The sequence below is a fragment of the Onychomys torridus genome, chromosome X (assembly GCF_903995425.1).
Source record: "Onychomys torridus chromosome X, mOncTor1.1, whole genome shotgun sequence".
In the NCBI taxonomy this organism is placed as follows: Eukaryota; Metazoa; Chordata; class Mammalia; order Rodentia; family Cricetidae; genus Onychomys; species Onychomys torridus.
This window is the reverse complement of record NC_050466.1, coordinates 2240568-2263748: the sequence shown is the minus strand read 5'-3', so window position 1 is coordinate 2263748 and position 23181 is coordinate 2240568. Positions and strand designations below refer to the sequence as shown.

General features: G+C 45.9%; 1 protein-coding gene across 1 annotated transcript; it reads right to left on the bottom strand.

Moving 5' to 3' along the window:
- Positions 1 to 9698: 9698 nt before the first annotated feature.
- On the bottom strand, positions 9699 to 21406 carry Gpkow (G-patch domain and KOW motifs). Its single transcript, XM_036175308.1, has 11 exons — positions 21112 to 21406; positions 20033 to 20193; positions 19807 to 19931; positions 17526 to 17635; positions 16272 to 16485; positions 12516 to 12648; positions 11755 to 11890; positions 11421 to 11544; positions 11259 to 11328; positions 10486 to 10571; positions 9699 to 10403 (listed from the first exon to the last, which is right to left on the bottom strand). The coding sequence occupies exons 1-11, from the start codon at positions 21279 to 21281 to the stop codon at positions 10269 to 10271; spliced, it is 1464 nt and encodes a 487-aa protein (XP_036031201.1). The 5' UTR covers positions 21282 to 21406; the 3' UTR covers positions 9699 to 10268.
- Between the last annotated feature and the right edge of the window lie 1775 nt (positions 21407 to 23181).

The window sequence follows — 23181 nt, the reverse complement described above, 5'->3', positions numbered from 1 at the left end:
CAAGGGCCTCCTTCCTATACCTCCCGGCTCCTATTTTAGTGATCATCTATTTACTTATCTATCTAAAATTTATACAGTTGTTAATATTGAGAAATTAAGGTTGTGCTGTTGTTGGTTTTTTTTGGCCTGGAACTCATGGCAGTCTCCTGCCTCAGCGTCCTAAGTGTTAGAATCACAGGTTTGAGCGCCAGGCCCAACAAACGTTCTGACAATCGTCTATTACAGAAACCCTAAAGCAGCTGTCCGGAACCTGTGGGTCACGACCCCTTTGGCAAACCTCTGTCTCCAAAAATACTTAGATTACTATCCATAATTGTCGCAAAATTAGTTAGGAAGTAGCAAGGAAAATAACTATGGTTGGGGGTCACCACAACACGAGGAACGGTGTAAAAGGTCGTCCTGGTATAAAAGGTCGCCCTGCTAGTTAGGTTGAGAAGCACGGAATCTGTGGAGCACTCTAGGATAACCTAAGGTGTCGCCTCCTCGTAAGCCTTTTGTCCTGAAATATACCCACTTGGCCCCACTTAGGAACCTAACTAGCAATCTCGGGCCCACATCTCCCCAAACTCTGCCCTTTGCCTCCCCAGACCCACGGGGGAGGCTACGGCCCCAGTAAATGAACTGAGTTTTGTTGTTGTTGTTGTTATTTTGCTGCGCAGGCGCAATGTGATGCAACAGTGTACCAAAACCAACACCATGGCCTCCAGTATCGCCAGCAGAGGGCGTGCATTCAGTAGCGCCTGGAGCTCCTGGAGTTTAACCCTGTGAGGAAGGGGATAATTTAGCCTTGGCCCAAACCAGGGAGAACATTGATTCCTCAGTCAGAAGACCTAAAGATAGCAGGAATGGCTGGGCATGATGTCTCATGCTTATAATTCCAGCACAGGAGGCAGAGAGGCAAGAAGACTGTCATAAGTTCCAGGCCATCCTGATCCACATTCATCTAGCCAGCCAGGGCTACACAGACTTCAGCTCAAAAGAAAAAATATCAGGGAAGCTGGGCATGGTGGCTTAAGATGTAATCTCAGCATTTTGTAGGTAGAGTCAGAGGATGGAGAGTTCAAGGCCAGCCTGAAGCAAGCCTGGATTTCATGAGACCCTGTTTAAAAAAATCAAAAAACAAAAAACTGTGTTGCTGGGCTGGAGAAATGGCTCAGCAGTTAAGAGCACTGGCCACGATTCCAGAGGGCTCGACTTTCAGTCCCAGTATCAAAGAATCTCCCAAATGTCTGTAACTCCAGTTCCAGGGGATCCAATGATCTTTTCTGACACCAGGCATTAAAGCTGTACACAGACATCCAAGCAAAGCACCCATACACATTAAAAAATAAAATTCAGTTTAAAATGGGTGGCGGAGATGCATCAGTGGGTAAAGTGCCCAATGGGCAGGCCTGAGGACCTGAGTTCAGATCCCCAGCACGAATGTAAAATCTGGGCAGAGTGGGACATCTCTAATCCCAGCGGTGTGAGGTGGCAGGGGTGACAGGAGGATCCCAGGGGCTCAGTAGCCCACCATTTAGCCGAAGTGGCAAACTCCAGTCAAGTGAGAAACCCTGTGTCAAACACACAAAGTACAGAGCCAGGCATGCCAGGCCTTAGACTCTGGAAACAGGTAAACAGACCTCCGAGTTTTGAGACCATCCAGGGCTACATAGTAGGCTCCTGTCTCAAACAAACAAACAAACACTATGTATGGGGACTGGAGAGATGGTTTAATGGTTAAGAGCATTGGCTGCTCTTCAAGAGGACTCCTCCCCAGTACCTACATGGGGGTGAATCACAACTGTAATTCCAGTCTCAGGGTATCTGATGCCCTCTTCTGGGCTCTGCATGCATATGGTTGGTGTACAGACAACATGCAGGCAAAACACCCATATACACAAAATAATAATATGCAATTTTAAATATATGTACATTTTGTGGTTTGAGAGATGGCTCAGTCTTTAGAGCACTGACTTCTCTTCCAACAGACATGGGCTGGATTTCCAGAACCCACAGATCCTGGGTACCACCTTGGTTAAAAAAAAAAATGAGGAGCTCAGTAGAGGATGTTCTTTTGAGCCCATCAAGAAATTCTTTTCAGCTGGGCGGTGGTGGCTCACGCCTTTAATCCCAGCACTCAGGAGGCAGAGCCAGGTGGATCTTTGTGAGTTTGAGGCCAGCCTGGGCTACCAAGTGAGTTCCAGGAAAGGCACAAAGCTACACAGAGAAACCCTGTCTCAAAAAACAAAAACAAAAAAAAAGAAAGAAAAGAAAAAATTCTTTTCTTTTTAATTTATTTATTATGTATACAGTGTTCTGCCTAATGTATGCCTGCACACCAGAAGAGGGCGCCAGCACCAGATCTCATTATAGATGGTTGTGAGTCACCATGTGGCTGCTGAGAATTGAACTCAGGACCTTTGAAAGAGTAGTCAGTGCTCTTAACCTCTGAGACAGCCCCCATCAAGAAATCATAATGGACTTTGATTTGGACATACTCCCATATTCTGGCTTCTCCTCATTCCCTTCATAGGCTAACTCTTGCCTTAGGGAGAACCCTCACATCTCTTTCCAGACACCAGTTAAGGACTTCCTTTCCTCCCTACATCTGATAGTTGGGATCTTTTGGACAGGCCCTCTAGAGGGGTACCCCCAAAATGCCACACCTGACACTGAAAATTCATCTGGAGAAAGCCAGATCAGTCATTACCCCAATCCTATAACAGCAATTAGGGATACCTCCCTCTTGAAAGGGAGGAAGAAATTAGCTAGACAGTTTAAGGTAAAAATACCCCAAGGGCGGTGGTGGGCACACCTTTGATCAGCACTCGGGAGGCAGAGCCAGGTGGATCTCTGTGAGTTCAAGGCCAGCCTGGTCAACAGAGCGAGATCCAGGACAGGCACCAAAACTACACAGAGAAACCCTGTCTCAAAAAACAAAAACAAAAAACAAAAACAAAAACAAACAAACAAACGAAAAACCCAAGGGAAATTATAGTGTTCTCCCTCCCTCCCTCCCTCCCTCCCTCCCTCCCTCCCTCCCTTCCTCTCTCTCTCTCTCTCTCTCTCTCTTTTTGGCTAAAAACCAAAATCTTTCACTCTCTCTCTCTCTCTCTCTCTCTCTCTCAGCTAAAAACCAAAAATGTCTGGGCCTCTTCTTCCTTGCCCAAGACCAGATATGCCGAAGTGTCTTGGGAAACTTGATCTCTAATCTGGCTCCTAAACTAAACCTGTGGGCCGTGACCCTTGAGGGTGAGGAATGACCCTCTCACAGGGGTTGCCTAAGACTATTGGAAAACAGATATTTACATTATGATTCATAACAGTAGCAAAACGACAGTTATGAAATAGCAACGAAAATAATTTTATAGTTGGGGGTCACCACAACATGAGGAACTGTATTCAAGGGTCTCAGCATTAGGAAAGTTGAGAAGCGCTGCGTTAAGCCACTTGGAACAGTAATGTTCAGGTACTAGAGACTTCAAATGGTCAATGTATGCTTGCTAAGTTTGAAATAAAAAGCATAATAAAAGGGGAGGAGGGTGTTGTGCCCTGGGCACGAGACCCACAAAGAGACCACCAGAGACACGAACTCACTGAAATGCAAAAGCAAGGTTTATTGAAGCAGTTCAAGCCGCACTGCAAGGACCTCAGTCAAGCACCCCAACACAGTGGAGGCTAGAGGAGGTGCCCGCCCCTCTGCAAGCTCAGTTTTTAAAGGCAAAAACATAAGGTTACGTCATTTAGGGGTGCTAATATGGGTACAATTCTGATTGGCTCAAGTTTAGGGGCTTTCCAGAATTTCTGTGTTATCTTACTCTGTAGCTTGAACCGGTTGTTTGTCAAACTTTATAGACTACCTCCGGCATTGGTGTTTTCTGTGGTTAATCAATTGTTACCAGATAGTCCTTCAAACATCCTGACTTTGTACTTTTGACCATCTCCGGCATTGGGGCATTCTATGGTTAATCAGTTGCTACAGATGGCTCTTCAAACATCCTGACTTCGTCCTGGGACCTATGTCAGCAGCTCTGAGAATCTTGAAAATCAAGCCAGTTTCAAGCTGGGGTGAGGGGCTTGCTTGAAACGAGGGTGCTTTGGTTCTTCAGGGGGCATATTGAGCAATGTTCTAACACTTCTTTTGTCTCCCTCTCCCCCAAGAATTACCTAGCTACTTTACATTCCCTTTGAGTGTTCTTTTGTGAAAGGCCAAGATTATTTATTGCCTGTTTTGAATACTATGCGTCCCTGTTTGGCTTGGAACTATGTAGACCAGGATGACCCAGAACTCAAAAATCAGCCTGTCTCTGCCTCCGTAGTGCTGGGATTAAAGGCGTGCATAAGCACACACAATAGTATTGATAACTTTTTTCCCCCTGAGACAGGGTTTCTCTGTGTAGCTTTGCGCCTTTCCTGGAACTCACTTGGTAGCCCAGGCTGCCTTGAACTCACAGAGATCCGCCTGGCTCTGCCTCCCAAGTGCTGGGATTAAAGGCGTTTGCCACCACCGCCCGGCGCATTGATAACTTTTAATCTGTTACCTCAAAAATGGCTCTGGTGAAAGCACCATGGCATGGTGTGGGATCTCACTAACCTCTGATAGTAACAAGTACCCTATGCTGCCCTTTTACGTGCGATCAATTTTACACACCGAGGTGGTATTTGAACCCACGACTCAAGGTCCTTAAAACTCGGCTTCAGCATGAGGCCTAGCCGGGTGCTACAACCACTGCGCATGCCTAGAAGCAGTTCCGGGAACCTGGTGCACGGTTGGGGGTGGAGCTACGTTCTTTCCCAGAGCCCCGCAGGCTCAGAAAGCGGCAGACCCGGATGCGGCCGCCGACCAATCAGCGCCCACCAGGGCGGCCCCCGAGCCAATGGCCTGCGCGAGTGCCTTGGCGGCAGGCTCCAAATGGAAGGATTGGAGGGGTCAGAGGAAAGCGGCAGGACGTGGCCGGTGGGATAGAGGCGTCCCGCCGACTCGGAACTGCCATCCGCCAGCGCCGAGTGGCAGAAAACAGGCCAGGACGGGTCCCGGGGCGAGCGGACTGGGCCGTTTGCGGGCCAGACGCCGCTTCGCTCTTTTCCTCCACCATCGACAAGTGGGACGTTCCAAGATGGCCGCCGTGCGCAGGGGCGCGGGCCAGGGCGGCGGCTCCGCTCCCGAGTTCCCCCCACGCCCGACAACCAAGTGGTTCCGTCCGGGCTGAACGCCGAGGCGGAGGCGCCCCTCGGTTCACACGCAGTGGTTTGGCCCGTGCTGGCGTCACAGGCTTGGGCGTGGATACTTCCCCGAGCCCAAATTCTTAGGGTGGACACAGTCCTGAGACTACGAAGATTTGCGAGGGAAAACTTAGTGGGGCGGCGGCAGGCAGGTCTCTTGAGTTTGAGGAAAACCTACATAATGAATTCTGGAACAGCTAGGGCTACATGGTGAGACCCTGTACTGACCCCCCTGCCAAAAAGAAAAAAAACCCAACAAAAATAGTAATAATAGGGGCTAGAGAAATGATTCAGCAGTTAAGAGCACTGGCTTCTCTTCCAAAGGACTTGGGTTCATCCCTAGTGTCTACATGGTGGCTCACCATTGTCTGTAACTCCAATTCCAGGGGATTGAAAACACTCCCAGCCTCTACAGGCACCAGACACTCACGTGGTGCACAGACATAAACACAGGCAAAACATCTATAGATGTAACATAAATAAAAACCACCAACAATCAGCTTCATATCTTCTTTCATAACTCATGTCCATTATCTGCTTTCAGTCCTATCCCATTCCCTTATACTTAACTTTTCTCGTTATTTTCTTTGTTATACTGTACCCTATGTGTACATTTGCTTACACATATACATATATTATTGGCTAATTCAAAAAATGATAACATGCATTTTTCTGAGATTAAAATACATTCTAAGTCCATCCATTTTTTAATATATGGCTAATGAAAACTTGGTATGTGTTTGTATTAATGGACAACTAGATCAATTCCATTCTTTGCTAGTGACTAAAGTAGCAATAAACATGGGGGTGCCAATATCTCTACGGTTAGGGTAGAGTTCTCTGGGTATATGCCTAGGAGTGAAATAGCTGGGTCATATAGCAGTTCCATATTTAGTTCTTTGAGAAGTCTCCAAAATGATTTCCACAATGACTTCTTTACATTAACTTGCACCACCATCAACAGTGAATAAGAATTCCTTTCTCCCCACATCCTTTCCAACATTGGTTGTTAGCCATTTTGACTGTGGTGAGGTAGTGTCTCAAAGTAGTTTTAATTTGCATTTCCCTAATGGCTAGGGATACTGAACACTCTTTAAAATTGTTATTGGTCATTTTTTTTTGTTTAGTTTTCTCTGTGTGGACCTTCAACTCAGAGATCCACCTGTCTCTGGTTTCTGAGTGCTAGGATTAAAGGCATGTGCCACTGCTGGCCACCACTGCCACCACCACTATTCCCCCCCCTCCCCTTTTTTTGAGACAGGGTTTCTCTGTGTAGACCAGGCTGGCCTCGAACTCAGAGACCGCCTGCCTGACTCATTTGAATTTTGATAAATGGCAGTTTTATTTCCTTGGTATTTAATTTCTGCAATTCTTTGTATTTTGGATATCAGCCCCTTGTCTGAGGTATAGCTAGTGAAGATTTTCTTCTGTTCTGTAGGCTGTTGGCCCTGCCCACTGTTCCCTTTGCTGTACACAAAGTATTCATTTTCATGCAGTCTCACTTGTTGATAGTTTGGGTTAGTTCCTGTGCTCTATTCAAAAAAGTTCTTTGGGTCAAGCAGAGTGACACATGCCTTTAATCCTAGCACTTGGGAAGCAGATGCCTAGTCTACACAGAGTTCCAGGAAAGCCAGGACTACATATTGATACCCCAGAAAGAAAAGGAAAGGAAAGAAAAGAAAAGGAAGGAACCCCCAATAACTTGAAAGGTATTTTCTGTTTTCTTCTAAAGTTTGAGTGTTTCAGGTTTAAATTAAGGTCTTTGGTAGAGGTTGTGGCATCTCTCCAGATCCTAGGCTCTTTTTACAAAGTATGTTCTTGTTTCCTTTGTTTAAAATGAAGTGGGGGATAGCTTAGCCAGTTTATTTCTGGGTCCCCTATTCTATTTTATTGGTCTGTCAATTTTTTCAAGTACCAGGCTGTCTTTATCACTACAGTTCTGTAGTAGAATTTGAGGTTTGGTAGGTTCTGTAGGTTCGCTATAATTGCTTTGACTATACATGGTCTTTTGTAGTTCCATATGAATTGTTTTTTCTAAACCTGTCAACTATGACATGGTAACTCTGATAGTTACTTCATTAATTCTAGAACTTATTTTGGTAATATAGATATTTTCACAATATTAATTCTGTCTATCCAGAAATATGGAATAATTTTCCACTGAGTTGTATTGTCTGTAATTTTTTAAGTATCTTAAACTTTTCTTTGTGGAGATTTTTCACTTCGTTGGTTAGATATATTCCTAAATACTTACTTTTGGAGGAACTACTTTAAATGGAATATGTTCCCTATTTTCTTTCTTGGAGAATAGCCTGTTAGTATAAATGAAGGCTACTTACTGTTTTTTGAGACAGGGTCTCACTATGCAACCCTGACTAGCCTGGGATTCTCTATGTAGACCAGGCTTGCCTTGAACTCACAGGGATCTCCTGGGTGCCAAAAGGCTGTTTTAAATAATGATTTTGTATCCTATAACTTACTCTTGAGTGTTTATTAGGTCCATGAGTTTTCTACTAGGCTCAATAAGGTATTTTAGGTAAAGAATCACGTCATCAAGAAGCCACAACATCTGGATACCAAAACCAGAAGGAGGAGGAAGAGAAGGAGGAGGAGAGACAGACAGACACACAGAGAGAGACAGAGAGAGAGAGAGAGAAAAGGAATGAACAGAAAACTACAGACCAATATTTTTGATGAACATAGATGCAAAAATTTTTAACAAAATGCTTACAAACTGAATTCAGGAATACATTGAGAAGATTACACATTATGACAAAGTAGGCTTCATCCCAGAAAGGCAAAATTATTTCAACATACATACATCAGTAAATGGAATACATCATATAAACAAACTCAAGGACAGCAATCACATTATTTTAGTTGATGCTGAAAACACATTTGACAAAGTTCAACATTTTTTTGTGATAAAAGCTCTGGAGACTGTAGGAATAGATGGAAAATACCACAAAATAATAAAGGTTATATTCAATAAACCAACATTAAATTATAGCCAACATTGTATTAAATGGAGACATATTGAGCATTTCCTCTAAAATCAGGAATGAGATAAGAGAAGATAACCACTCTTCCCTATCTTATTTGATACAGTGTCAAAGTCTTAGCTATAGCAATTAGACAAGACATAGACCAGGCTGGCCTCACACTCACGGAAATCTGCCTGCCTCTGCCTACTGAATGCTAGGATCAAAGGTGTGTGCTAACACACCCAGCACATTTCCTGTTTTTAGTTTTTGAAGAAAGGGTATTTGATGAAGCTCAGACTGTCCTAGAACTCATGGAAATCTTCGTGTCTCAGCTCTCAAGTGACAGATTACAGATATGGGCTACCACACTTGGAGATTCATGTCTTTTAATGTCTGTTCATTTGTCTAGAGTTGTTTGCCTTTGTTCAATAGACAGCAATCTGCCTCTTTTCCTGGTGTTCCTGGGGATAGAACCCAAGGCTTTACTAGGCACATACACCATACACTGAGCCCATCTCTAACCCCAATTACCTTTATCATCCTATTCTGGGGTATTTTTATTCTTTTCAGTGTGTGCCATAGGCTGACAAATTAGGTTGTTTTTTTTTGGGGGGGGGGTCGGCGGTGTTCCAGACAGGGTTTCTCTGTGTAGCTTTGTGCCTTTCCTGGTTCTCTTGCTCTGTAGCCCAGGCTGGCCTCAAACTCACAGAAATCTGCCTGCCTCTGCCTCCTGAGTGCTGGGAGTAAAGGCATGGGCTGCAGCCGCTGCCACCACCACCACCTGGCAAATTAGGTATTTTTACCTGTGGCTCAGATCTAAGTCAAATATCATTTACTGCATGAATGACTTAAGCTTCAAGGACGATTTAGAAGCAATTGTGTCTAAGTTTCTGACTTCTTAATCACTGAGCCATCTCTCCAGCCCCTAAGGCTCTGACTTCTCCTGTTGACTTTTATCTTGGGCCATTAAGCAGGAAAGAGGTTCAGGACTCTCGACAATAACCTGTTTTAGAATATAGTTACCTAAGGCAAGCAGAGAAAGAAACTGCATGAGTCAGAAATATCTTTTAAGATGTTTTGGGACTAAAAGTGACTGGCTCCTTTGGAAATTAGAAGTAAGCCATCCCGTCTGTGGGCATAAGTCTCCATTTCTCTTCAGTGCATCATCAGCTCAGTGACATTTCTGGAGGCCTGCCTTGGATTAAGGATAACAGATGCCCCTACTAGAGTTCCCAGTGGGAATAACAGTCTGTTTCCCTAACTCTGACAAACTACCAGACCTAATTAAAGTATAAGGAGGAGAGGTCTGTTTCTGTTCACAGTTTTGGAGGTTCTGAGTCATGACCTAAGTAATCTCTACCAGGCCTTTATCTTTCAAGGGTCAGAAATAAGTGCTGCTGGCATTATCCTGGGCAAGAATCCTTTAAGATATGGATACATGGGCTGGAGAGATGGCTCAGTGGTTAAGAGTGATTGCTGTTCTTTCAAAGGACCCGGGTTTGGGTCCCAGCACCCATGTCCAACAGCTTGCAATTGCCTGTAACTTCAGCTCCAGGGGGATTCAACACTCATGGACTCTGAAAGCATTTGTACAGTCACACACTCACCCAGGCACACACATACATATAACCAAAAATCCAATAAATCTTAAAAAAGAAAGATATGGGCCTTTGAAAGCCATTCGAGACCCAAACTCAGGAAGTTGTTCAGAGATGTAGCACTGGAGATCCTATGGTGTTTGTCTGGAGACAGACAGAGTTCATAGTTTCTATGTTCCAAGAGTGAGCTCTGTATCGGATGGGGAATTTCACTTGTCCTGCACCCTGAGCAGGGACACGAGGCTAAGAAATGAAGTAGTTCCACCTCAGTCATCTCAGTTCCCACCTGAAGTCCCAGCTCACATACTGGTTTGGCTGTATCTTCCCATTTTTTAAAATGAATTCTATTACACTTAAATTTTGGTAAATAGTCTGGTCTATGTACTCACGTTGCTGTTCTTGTACCTCAAAGGGGGACAGAACAGTTATCCCCCATCTTCTCCCAACCTGTGACAGCCTAGGTGCTGCAGTGCTCCACAGATCAGTCTTCATCTGAGGCGCTGGGGCCCACGTACTGGCAGATAGTGTCATAGTGGAGCTCCAGCACCCGAGTCTCTCTCCCAAGTTGTACCAAAGCCTGACTCTGCACGCTGTCCCGACTCAGAAGAAGTCCTACCTGAGGAGGGATGGGTAGAGTCAGCAGGGTCAGCCCGGATCCTCAGTGCTCTGCAGACTCATTTCCAGGCACGGGGACTCACCTTTCCAGCATGTGGTCCCAGCACCACCATCACACGGTGGCCCTCTCCCTTGGGGATCAGGGTCTCCAGCATGCCCTCTTTCACACCTGCAGATGAAGAAGAGAGAGAGGAATGAGGCCCACAGCAAGGGCCAGGCTGCACAGATCCCGTCAGGAGGGCCCTTGCTAACATTTATTAGAGCTACTCTTTCTCCCCTCTCCAGATAGGGTTTCTCTGTGTAGCCTTGGCTGTCTGTGAACTTGATCTACAGACCAGGCTGGCCTCGAACTCACAGAGATCTGCGTGCTTCTGCCTCCCCAAATGCTGGGATTAAAGGCATGTACCACCACTGCCTGGCCCTCGATTTCTTTTTAAAACAGGATCTTATTCCACAGCCCAAATTGGCCTAGAACTCACTATAGTCCAGGTTGAACTTGGACTTGTAGGAATCCTACTTCAGCCTCCTAAGTACTAGAATGAATTCTTTCTTTTTTCTTAAATTTTTTTTAGATTTATTTATTTTATGTGCATGAGTGTTTTGCTTGCACGTATGTCTGTGGCACCATGTGTATGTCTGTTGCTCACTGATGTCAGAAGAGGGCATCAGATCATCTGAAACTGGAGTTACAGACAGTTGTGAGCTGCCACGTAGGTGCTTAGAATTGAACCTGGGTCCTCTGGAAGAGTAGCCAGTGCTCTTGACCACTGAGTCATCTCTCCAGCCCCTGGAATAGACCCTTTCTTTATCATCCCTCTAGGATGGGAACATCACAGGTATAGCGGCTCAGAGTTACCTTCTAGAACTCGGCCTTCATCTGTCCGACACACACAAGTGTCTGGGCTGAGGACATCTTCAATGGTCATCTAGAGATGAATGAGGAGGAAGTAAGATGTTAGAAGGTTAAGAGCCCACCCAGTCCCTGGGTAAGGAGGGACTCCAGTTGTGGGGTTCCTACCTTGGTGTTGTAATAGCGGCCCCCCTTGTGCAGTCTGTCAATGAAGCGCACTCGTAAGTCCCTGTGCAGCCAGTGCTTGTTCTTAGCGGCTGCCTTCTCACTCTTTGCCACCACTTCGTCCTGTCTGTGGAGAAAGCCAGCTCCTGGCTTAGGGTTTGGTCCCAGCCATGTTAAAGCCAAGCTATCTTTAAGGGCCACCCTTACTGCTGTCCCAGCTCCTTCTAGGCCCTGCCTTGCCTTGCTTTGCACCTTTTCCCTGACTGCCTGAGCCACCCCACATCTTGCCTTCTTCTGCAAGCCCAGAGGCCGGGGCTCCTGCCCAGGCTCCTCCTACCGGTCTGAGGGGTGTTTCCGCTTCCTCTCCGACTCCTTCTGCCGCCTCCTTGATTCCTCCTGATTCTGGAGGGCTTTCAATGACAAGGCTGTTCCAGTTGTTCTGTGCTGCTCTGTGGAAGTTTTACTCACGTGGCCTGTTCAAGGGGGTATAGGGACGTCAAGGAGAAAGTCTCACTGGCATTTCCTCTCAAGGGCCATTGTCCTCCTGCCAAAGGCCCCAATCCTGTCTACCTCCTTCAAGAAGCTGCTCTCGAGCCCTCAGCCCCCAGCAGACACAGCAGGCAACTGCCTAGCGTTCCTAACAGAGTGGAAGAAGAACCGCAGGGACCTCTAGCTGCCCCCCACAATCATTACTGCTCTGTTTGCCTCTCCTTTGCACACACCCTAACCCTAGTCTCCTATGTAGCCAGAGAGGACCATCACTCTAAATACACAAGGCCCTCCTGGGGGTAGGAACTGCTTTCCACACTCATTTCTTGCTGCTTAGAGAGGATGCAGATACAGGGTATTAGATCAACCCCTTCTCAGCCAAACTGAACACACTAGGCAGGATATGGCTCAATGGTGGAGCCCACTTAGCACTGTCAAGGCTCTGAGTTCCATTCCCAGCACCACCAAACAAAAAAATGAATGAACTATTCTTGTCCCTTCTCATGCCTGACCTGACTGGAAGTCCCAAACTGCTCCTCCTCCCTCCATATCTGGACAGAACCTGTCTGTCCCCATGCTTCCCTAAGTTTCCAGCTATAAGAGTCTCACCTGGCTGTGAGGCGTGGCTATCAAACTCCTGCTGAGAAACAGGCCGTAGGCAATACTCACTAACAGTCACAATGCGGTTGCCTACTGCCAGACGAACCATGGCCCGAACATTGTCAGGATCAAGGCCTTCTACCTAAGGTGGAGGTAGGGATAAGGCAGGGGTGAATGGACTACAGCTGCTAGGTCTAAAATGTCTAGCTCTTCCATCCAGGTTTGAGCTGTGTCTCTCTTACCTTGTTGTGACCTTTTTGTCTGTTTCGTTTTTTGGATAGAGGCTCTCACTATGTAGCCTTGGCTGGCCTATAACTCATGTCCACCAGTCTCTGAGTGCTGGGATTAAAGGTGTAGACCACTATGCCCAACTGTATGCTGTGACTTTTGATGGCTAGGACCAGGCATATGTTCCTGGGTCTCCCTTAGCAAAATGTAAAACAAAGCTGGGCGGTGGTGCACACCTTTAATCCCAGCACTTGGGAGGCAGAGGTAGGCGAATCTCTGTGAGTTCAAGGCCAACCTGGTCTACATGTGCGTATATGTGGTGTACACACAGGTACCTAGTGTTTGTGTGCTGTGTGCACATGTGTGTGGAGGACAGACATCCACATCAGGTGTCTTCCTTGAATGCTCATCACCTTATGTTTTTTCCTTCTTTTTTCTTGAGCCTATGTAGCTATCCTTGGCTAGCCTGGGACTTACTATATTACCAGGCTGGCTTCAAAGTTGCAGAGATCTGTTTGCCTTTGCCTTCTAAGTGCTGGGATTAAAGGTGAAAACAACCTTACTTTTTTGAAATTTTTAGTTCATGTGTGCGTATTTTGCCTGCATGCATGTGTCTGTACATCCTGTCATGTGTGTGCCTGGGGTCTGCTGAGCCCAAAATAGGGTGCTGGATCTCCTGTGAGCTGCTATGTGGGTGCTGGGAATTGAATACAGGTCCTCTAAAGAACAGCAAGTGCTCTTAATGGCTGAGTCATCTCTCCAACCCCACAACTATTTTTTTTTTTTTTTTTGAGACAGTGACCCTGTTGCTCACTGACTCAGCTAGGCCGGCCGGCCAATGAGCTTTAGAGATCTTAGAGTCTCTACTCCCCAGCTTTGGGTTATAGATGCATGTGTGCCTAGCTTTTATGTGGGTGCCGGGGATCCAAACTCATGTCCTCACGCTTTTGTGCTAGTCAGTCACTTTACACACTGAGACATCTCCCTATCTCTCACTTTTCTTAAGACAGGTTCCAGGCTAGACTAGTACTTGTCATATAGCCCAACAAACTTGCAGCAAATCTCCTGTTTCAGTTTGTGAGGTACTGGGTTTGCATGCATAAGCCACCATGCTTTCTCCAGACATCCTGCAAACACTTAAGTTTCATGGACACTGTGGGATATGCCAATTTCTCCATTCTGGTTGAGAAACGAGGCTCAAAAAGGCCCAATAAATTGTTCTGGAGTACCTACTGAAGCAGTGGGCCAGGCAGGCCTGCAAGACCAGGACTTACAGGGCTGGAGAGATAGTTCAGCAGTTAAGACAGGTATTACTCCTGCAGAGGACATGAGCTCAGTTCCCAGCATCCACGCTGGGTGGCTCACAACCACTTGTTAATCCAGCTGTAGGAGGAACTCACCTACACATACCTACACACATACACTTATTTTTGTTGTTGTTGTTTTGAGACAGGTGTCACTGTGCAATCTTGACTGGCCTGGAACTCACCATGTCGACCAGGCTGGCCTCAAATTCATAGAGATCTGACAGCCTCTGCCTCCTGAGTGTTGGAATTAAAGGCATATACTACCATGCCTGGCTAGACATACACATAATTTAAGAAATAGTGCCACTGGGTGGTGGCGGCGCATGCCTGTAATCCCAGCACTCGGGAGGCAGAGGCAGGTGGATCTCTGTGAGTTCGAGGCCAGCCTGGTCTACAGCACGAGATCCAGGAAAGGCGCAAAGCTACACAGAAAAACCCTGCCTCGAAAAAATAAATAAATAAATAAGAAAAATAAAAAAATACATGGTTTAAAAAAGAAAGAAAGAAAAAAAAAAAACAGTTCCACGAAGAGCTTTGCATGGTGGGGGTTCCTTCCTTTCTCACTCCCTGGCCATTTTGGTGGCTGCTCTTGGCTGGGGGCTGTCCTGAACATAAGATAGGAAAATGGTGGCCACAAAGACAGAAAGGTCTCTGGAGTCAATCAACTCTTGCTCTAGTTTGTTATAAAAAGTGAAAAGTAGATGCTGGGATACAAGTAGACTCTAAAGACGGTCAGACAGGACAAAGCAACATTGGTTACCCTCACCAACAACTGCCAGCTTTGAGGCAATCTGAAATACAATGCTATGCTACGTTGGCCAAACCATGTCCATATTGCCAGTGGTAATACTACTGAAGTGGGCCCAGAAGGTGGGAAGTCCTACAGAGTATGAGCACTGGCTTGCTAGGGGATTCTGATAGTATTAGAAGCATGTCAGAACAGACTGGTGGAAAATAAACCAGAAAAATCTCTTTTTAAATAACACTAGCAGAGCTCATTTAAAGCAACCCATTTTGCTGTCTATGAATGTAAATCCGTGTGTGTGGAGGCTCTCATCAGGTGTCTTCCTCCGTCAGGTTGCTCTGCAGATTCCAGCTCTTCCTGAAGGCTGGGATTACCTGCAGCGGCCACACTTTCCTGGCTTTTACGTGGGTTCCAGGGGGGGCAGTCTGAACTCCAGTCAAACTTGTGTAATAAGCACTTAGTGCACTGAGCCATCTCCCCAGCTCCTTCTCCCGTTTTTTTTTTTTTTTTTTTTTGACACAAGGTTTTGCTACATACCAAAAGGCTGGCTTTGAACTCACTACATAGCTCAGGATAGCCCTGAATCTTCAGTAATCCTCCTGCCTCAATCTCCCAAATATGTCACCATGCCTGTCCCTTGTCTTTCTTCCCCCTTTCATTTAAGTAAACAGTTTTTATTTCTGAGATTGTATTTTAATGACAACATTTCTCCCTTCCCTTTCCTCCCTCCAAGCCCTCACATATATCCCTCCCCACTCTTTGAAATTAACGGTCTCTTTTTTTTTTTTTAACCAACTGTTACTGCATGAATATATGTATTTGTATATACTACATATCCCTAAATAGAACCTGTTCAGGCCATATAATGCTACCTGTATGTGTTTTCAGGGCTGACTGTTTGGCATCAAACAACCAATCGGAGAAGGCCTCCTCTCCTATTCCAGTGTTCCTCAGTTGTCTACAGTTCTTTGTGCGGGGCTGAGGCCTCACGGGTTTCTCTCCTTCCAGTCTGGCATGCCCATCTGTGTCAGCCTTGTTCAGCTAACACTGGGCAGTCATGTTGGGGAGACTTTATGGTGTAGCTTCTTGTTATGCATCCTAGGCTGGCCTCGAACTCTTGGAAATTCTTCTGCCTCAGTCTCTTAAGTGCTAATATTATAGGTAGATTCCACTATGGCCTGCTTCTTTCTCATGGTTTTATTTTTTCCTGTTAGGTGCCTCCTACTACTGATGCAGATCGCTATCCCTTTAAAATTTTTTATTTACTTTAGAAAGTTTACTAGGTTGTTTTTGGACTTCCCATGTAACCCAGGAAGGTCTTGAATTTGTGATCTCCCTGACTGTTTCTAGAGTGTTGGGATTACAGTCATGTACCATGACACCTGGCTTCACTGACAGCCTTTCTATCTATAATTCCTCACTCTGGCCCTCAAATGAATCTTCCCTGCTACCTGCCATGGCTTCAGGGGTATGATGCTTTCTTACCTTCCCATAGAGGCCCCGGTAAGGGCCAGAAAGGACCACCACAGCTCCTCCAGGCATCAACCCTTGAGGCTGGCCTTCCTTATCTTTCTTTCGATCCCCATCTGGTCTTGGTGGGTGGTGAGAGCCAGTGGAGGTCAAGGCCTGGGCCTCCATCAGGTTGGCACCCAGCCCTAAGCCTTTGGGCCTGAGAGAGTTGACTCGGGGCTTCACTACTCTGCAGAGAAGAACACAGGCTTGTGGGAGTATAAGTCTTCAATACTTTCCTGCCAGGATATAATAAACACACCCCAGAAATACTTAGTTTTATTTACTTTATTTATTTGTGTATGCTTGTGCACCATGACACACACATTAAATCAGAGGACAACTTGTAGGAATCCATACTCTTTCAACCATGTGAGTTCTGAGGTCATCAGGTTTACAGACAAAGGCCTTTATCTGCCTGGCTATCTTATCAGCCCCACATTTAGATTTAGATTACCCTTTCTGATATCACATTAGAACTTTCTGAGCTATAAAAGTGCCAACTTTTCTGATGTTAGGGGTCAAATGCAAGGCCTCAAGCACGATAAGCATACTCTACCACTGAGTTACACTTTAAGCCTCCCAAAACAGCAATTTCATTTGATTCAACTGAATTAACTTGTTGCATATACTATCTATTACATCCTATCTACAAGTGCCAAGTTAGGTTGGCATAAACAAATATAGTAATCTCTCTACAGAAGAAATCATATGATACGCATACCGAGCAAGGGGAACAGTTCAGAATGCTCAATACCAATTATAGTCATATTTGGCTACCATATTCCTATGACTTAGGAAATCTTTGGGATTTACAACGGCAAAGGGATTTTGTTTTTTAGTCCCAGGGATGGAACTCAGAGCCTAGCTACACAGCAGCCCAACAAAGGGATTCTGAGTCTGAAGGAAGAGTACAAACATGGTTAGTCTCTGCTTACTAGGGACTAAACCCTACCATGTGTGCTGCAACAACCTATGGAGTCAGCACGAGCACCTGCATTTTTCCGATGAGCAAACTCATCCACAAACAAGAAACTTTCCGTAAGCGGGCCTTCTTACTGTTTTGAAGGCAAATCTGAGCAAGCCAGAGTTGGAAACAGTAGCAGGCGACTACTGAACTGGTGGGGGTGACAATCTTCTCCCTCAGCACCTGGATGGCTCTAGATTAACCATAACCACAGGACTCTTGTTTATACCCAGGGTCCACCCCGCATTCCCCACTGAACTCACTGACTGAAAGTGTTGCCGATGCCCTTGCCAGGTTTCCATCCCATGCCTCGCAACATGGCCAGCCCATAGGCCTCCACAGGGACTGCCTCATAGTCAGCTTCCTTCGGCACCTATTTGTCAGGCAGGAGAAGGGAGTCAGGCTTTGCTTGCAATGTGCCCTGTTTGCAGTATTTGCTGTCACTCCTCGTGAGGTGACTTCCTACACTCCTGGCCCTTGAACATCATGTCTGTGCCTGGTTTCAGTGGAGGGCAGAAGAAACATTGGATGCCCTGGAATTGGAGGTATGGATGGATATGTGCCATGTGGGTAATGGGACTTCAACCCAGGGTCTCTACAAGAGCAACAGGTGCTCTTAACTTCTGGGCCATTGCTCTAGTACCCTTATCCCCCAATTTTGTTTGTTTGTTTGAGACAGGATCTCACTATGTAGCTCTGGCTATCCTGGAACTCTCTATGTCAAGCAGACGTCTAACTCACAGAGATTAGCTTGCTTCTGCCTCCTAAGTGGTGGGATTAAAGATATGTACTACCACACCTAGCTCAACAAGTATTTATAAAGAGCCTATTATAGAGGCTGGAGAGAAAGCTCAGAGGGTATGAGCCAGGGTGCACATTTACACATGTAGGAAAAAGACATACACATGAACTAAAAATAAATATACCTTAAAATTTGTTTAAAGGACCTATTCTGTAGAAAGTGCTATTTTAGGTGCTGAGGATAAGGAGCTAATAAAATGGAAAACTTGTTAGGGCTTATGTTCTAGTTGTCAAGGCATACACTAAATCAAATTCTGAAAACATGATACATCAGCTGGTGATACATTTTATAAAGGAAAATAAATAAATAAAGTGGTACTATGCACACTGGCACTGTCCAGTATCCTGTGTATGAGATGAGGAAGGAGTGTGGCTTAAAGCCAAGAATTTGAAAGCAGCCTGGGCAGCATGGTGAGACCCCATCTCAAAACCAAAAACAAAGACTTGGCTGAGGGAGTGCAAAGGAGAGGAGTGTCAAAGATAGATGACAGAAGAAGGTATGAGGCTATGACAAGAGTGCTCCGAACAGGCTCAGTTGTAAACATAAAGAGCCCTGGGCACATGCCACGGGGGAGGAGGGAAGAGCATATCTCTGTGAGCTCAGGGCCAGCCAGAGCTCCACAGTGAGACCCTGCCTCAAAAAACAAAACAAGGGAGCTGGCTCAGGGGTTAAGAGCAATGGCTGTTCTTCCAAAGGTTCAGTTCCCAGCACTCACGTGGCAGCTCACAGTTACCATAGAAACAGAGTGAGATCCGGTCTCAAAAACACAACAAAACAAAACGGTGAGGGTGGGGAGAACATAGCCTGATAGAGGTGAAAGCACAAAAACTCGAAGTTCAAGGTCACAGAATGAATTAAAGGCCAGCTTGAACTACATAAAACTGTCTCAAAAAGAAGAAGCCCAAAGCACATCTGAAGACGGATGAGAATAGTTCAGTTAAAGAAGGATGTATCTCAAGCTAAAGAGCTCCGCTCCAAACGTCATTATTTCCACTTCTCCTGCTGTCATTTCTTTACCCCTTTACAGCTAGTTCACACACCGCAAGCTGATTTCCCACAAGCGTGCTGATTCTTGGGCTGTTGCTGCCATTAAGAGTAGACAAGCTTACCTTTCTTCTCTCACCAGACCCTAACCCCCCAGGCTTCACCCCTGCCACTCCTCCGAGTGTCCTCAGCACCTCTCTCCTGCACTAGGCTACTTGCTTCCTTGCTCCCGTCACTATTAGTCATATTTGGTCATGGCAGCCAGAGGGGGTCCTGTTACAACCCTTGTCTGCTCAGAATTTTCCCGTAGCTCTCCTTCCACTCACAGTAAAAGAGCAAGTCCCCTCTGTGGCTCAGAAGGCCCCCTCTGCCTTCATCTACTGCCTGACCCCTCATTCATCCCAATCCAGTCACACTGGTTTCCTTAATGTTCTTCAAGCACTACAGGTTAAAAAAGAACAAAGAAAGGAAGAAGAAAAGCGGAAACAAACAAACGTGGTTCCAAAGAGTGTGTACCCGTATGGCATTTGTATTTCCCATCCACTTTGCTGTCCACCTCACTCAGCTAATCCCAGGATTGAAGTACTTTTTTTTACATCCTGCTATCTATTTGTTAAAGCCTCTAATAAGGATGGAAGGAAGAAAGGCTAATCGGCAAAGCTTTGGGACACACAGACACACTTTCCCCACTATGTGCAAGGAGGCTAAGTAGACAGCATAGAGGGAATGATGCAGGAGGCAGGCAAAGGGCAGCTCACCGTCTCGGCCTGAGGTTCGCTGTCTGGTCCTTCCTCACTGGGACTGCATCCTTTCTGGATCATGGGGATAGTGAGCGTGGGGTCAACACCTGCATTCTCCCTCTCCTCCAGAGACTTCTTGGATTCTAAGAAAGAATGGGAGGGATCAAGGAGGCCATACGCTTTCCTCCCAACTTCCTCCCCTTCTATCTGCGCTGGGGCAGAGCAAAGGGGAGCTTTCACTTACCCTCAATGAGCTCCTTCACAGCCAGGGAAAGCACACCATCTGACGTCAACACACTCCTAGTTTCTGAGGATGGCTTGGAGCTCTTGGGCAGTGGTTGCCTTCGAGACCCATTCTGGATCAATGGGATGACCAGTTCCTTGGGAGCTTCTGGAGGATTCACACTGATGTGGGTAAAGAGAAAAAAGGTTGGGAAAGCAGAAGTATTAGAAAGTAGAAATATCAACACCCAGCCCTATGGATCATGTTCCATAGGTTCTTTTTCATAGGTTCCCCCATTTCTTTTTGAAACCGTATCTCACTGCATAGCCTAGGCTGGTCTTATAAACTCAGTCTTCCTGGTACAACCTCCTAGTGCTGGAATTACAAACATGTATCATCTCTCCGCATGTCCCCCAGCTTTAAATGTGTCTTGTAGGAATCACTCCTAGGCTCTCAACTACAATGACCTACAACATCATCATCTTTGGTGGAGATTCTCCACAGTTCCAGGCTGGCAAACTGGGTTTGCACAGCTGTCTTCCAGAAGTCCCTTCCTTAGGCCTTTCAGATCAGTTTCTTAATTATGCTGCTGATGGCCTCCCCAAACCTGAATTGGCCTCGTTCTCCAAATCGGAGAAGCTCCCATATTTCAGCTGAGACACGAAGAGTCCTGTCATTCTCCTTTCTTTCCCTTTCTCCAAACACGCACGTCCTCAAGTCCCAACGACTTTTTCTCTGAGGAATATATACCTCTGGTCATCAGGCCCCATTTTACCCACCTCTCTAACAAATCTCCTCTTCTTTCCCTTAAATTATTAAACTTAATAACAATTTATTATTTTTCTTTCTGTTTATTTTTTTTTTTTTTACTATAGGCTCTCATATAGCCCAGGCTAGCGTTCCACTCCTGATCCTCTTGGGCCAGCTTCCCAGGTGTTGACATTAGAGGAGTTTGCCACCACTCCTGGATATCTCCATAAATTTCTTGAAGCTGTTTTTGAGGCTTTCCAAGCCCCTGTCACCAAGACAAACAACTCATATTCTGCCCTGCTTATGCCCACCGCACTGATTTCCAAAACGTGAAAGACCCGGCGTTTTACCTGTGCAGCTCCCTCCCTTCCACGGTCGTCAAGAAATCTTTCTCCTCCGAGGCCCGTCCTTCTCCGTCTCTGGTGTCTGCCAGTCGCCTCCGGGCAGACGTGCGAGTGAAACCGAAAGAAATCGGGGCCGGTGAAGCGGCAGCCGGCCGTACACTTTCTGGGTCCGCCATCTTGTCCCGATTCCCAGGCTAGCGCGCTGCTTGCTGGGAAGTTTTATTTAAGCTCAATTCGCTAGGGGCTGGGCGAGGAGCAAAAGAACAACCTATCCCACAAAGTAACGCCTCAGAGACAGGTCTTGAAGCCGTGGGAAAAAAGATCGCGCTTTTTGACGTCGTAGGAACGCGCCGCGCCAAGCATTCTGGGAAATGTAGTTCTCAGTGATATAACCGTGGTAGAAGAGTGATCCGGTTCTTCTTAGGTTCTCAACTGTAATGTAGTTCTAGGGCATCCAATACCCTCTTCGAACTCCGCAGGCACCTTGCACGCACGTGACGCAATACACAAATGCAGGCAAAATGCTTATATTCACAAAATAAATAAGCCGGGCGGTGGTGGCACACCCCTTTAATCCCAGCACTCGGGGTGGGGGGGGGGGGGGGGCAGAGGCAGGCTGATCTCTAGGAGTTCGAGGCCAGCCTGGTCTACAGAGCGAGATCCAGGAAAGGCGCAAAGCTACACAGAGAAACCTGTCTCAAAAAAAAAAAAAAAACAAAAAAAACAAAAAAAACAAAAAAAAAACAAAAATAAACAAACAAACAAATAAATAAATCTTGTGTTTCACAAGTACATAATGTGCATCTAAAGTGTGTACCTTCTTGTGCATTACTGATGTAGGAAGTGTCATAAGGAGAAAAAACAGGACTGTGCCAGGGAAGTGGTTCAGTGTGTAGTGCTGGTAATTTACTTAAACTTGGGGCCTCGCCTCGGCAAGCACTGTACCATTGGACTGTTTTACTTTAATTTCTTTTCTCTTTCTCTTTTGTTTTTGTTTTCTTTTCCCAGCTTCTTATACTTTCATGTCAAATGTCTTTGAAGCACATGCTTTCCTTTCTTCCTTTTTGACTTATTTGTTTATTTATTTGGTTTTGGTTTTTTTTGAGACAGGTTTCTGTGTAGCTCTGGCTGTCCTAGAACTCAAACATAGAGATCTACCTGCCTCTGCCTCCCCGAGTGCTGGGATTAAAAGCATGCGTCACCACGCCCGGCTTATTTATTTTTATTTTATATGCGTTGGTGTTCTGCCTGCATGTATGCCTGTGTGAAGGTGTCGGATTTCTTGGAACTGGAGTTACAAAGGAGGAGGAATTGTCACAGGTCTGAGGCAAACTCTATGTGAGATGCTGTGTGGATGCTGGAAATTGAAAGTGGGCCCTCTGGAGGAGGAGCCAGTGCTCTTATCCCCGGCACCATCCTTCCAGCCCTGGAGCACATGTTTTCTATGTTGCAATTTTCTGACCCTTTTTAGCTTTTGGATGAGGCAATGTCTTCTGGTCTTTGACATAAAGGACAGGGATCTTCTGGGCTGGAGCCTCTTTGCCTGGGTGCCCTACCTCCCTCCCTCATTCTTTCCTTCCTTCCTTCCTTCCTTCCTTCCTTCCTTCCTTCCTCCCTCCCTCCCTCCCTCCCTCCCTCCCTCCCTTCCTCTCTCTCTCTCTCTCTTTCTTTCTTCTTGGTGAGAGCCGTACTGTTGTTGCAAGTCCAGCCTTAACAATAGACGGTGGCTGGGGTGGGGGAGGAGGTTTCAGAATATCTGTTTTTTGAAATTCCTCCCTCCCTCTTTTTAGATAGGGTCTCATTATAAGCTCCGAGTGGCCTGGAACTCACAGACATTTGCCTGCTTCTGCCTCCTAAGTACAGGGATTAAAGGAATGTGCCATCACCTGGTCTATAGAGCGAGATCCACTAAAGGTGAAAAGCTACACAGAGAAAACCTGTCTCGAAAAACAGCAACAACAACAACAAAAGAATGTGCCATCACACCCAGCTCCCATACATTTTTGATCTAAATAACCTAGGATGTTTTCTGTAACAGTATTATAAATGATCAAAAACCTGAGATTAAGTATTTCT

Excerpts from the sequence above, each read along its gene's own strand:
- Gpkow (XM_036175308.1), bottom strand. The coding sequence starts at position 21,281 with ATGGCGGACCCAGAAAGTGTACGGCCGGCTGCCGCTTCACCGGCCCCG. Across the intron at positions 10,572-11,258 it reads TGAAGGCCGAGTTCTAGAAG|GTGTGAAAGAGGGCATGCTG; the intron begins GTAACTCTGAGC and ends CTTCATCTGCAG. Across the intron at positions 10,404-10,485 it reads TGGGACCACATGCTGGAAAG|GTAGGACTTCTTCTGAGTCG; the intron begins GTGAGTCCCCGT and ends ATCCCTCCTCAG.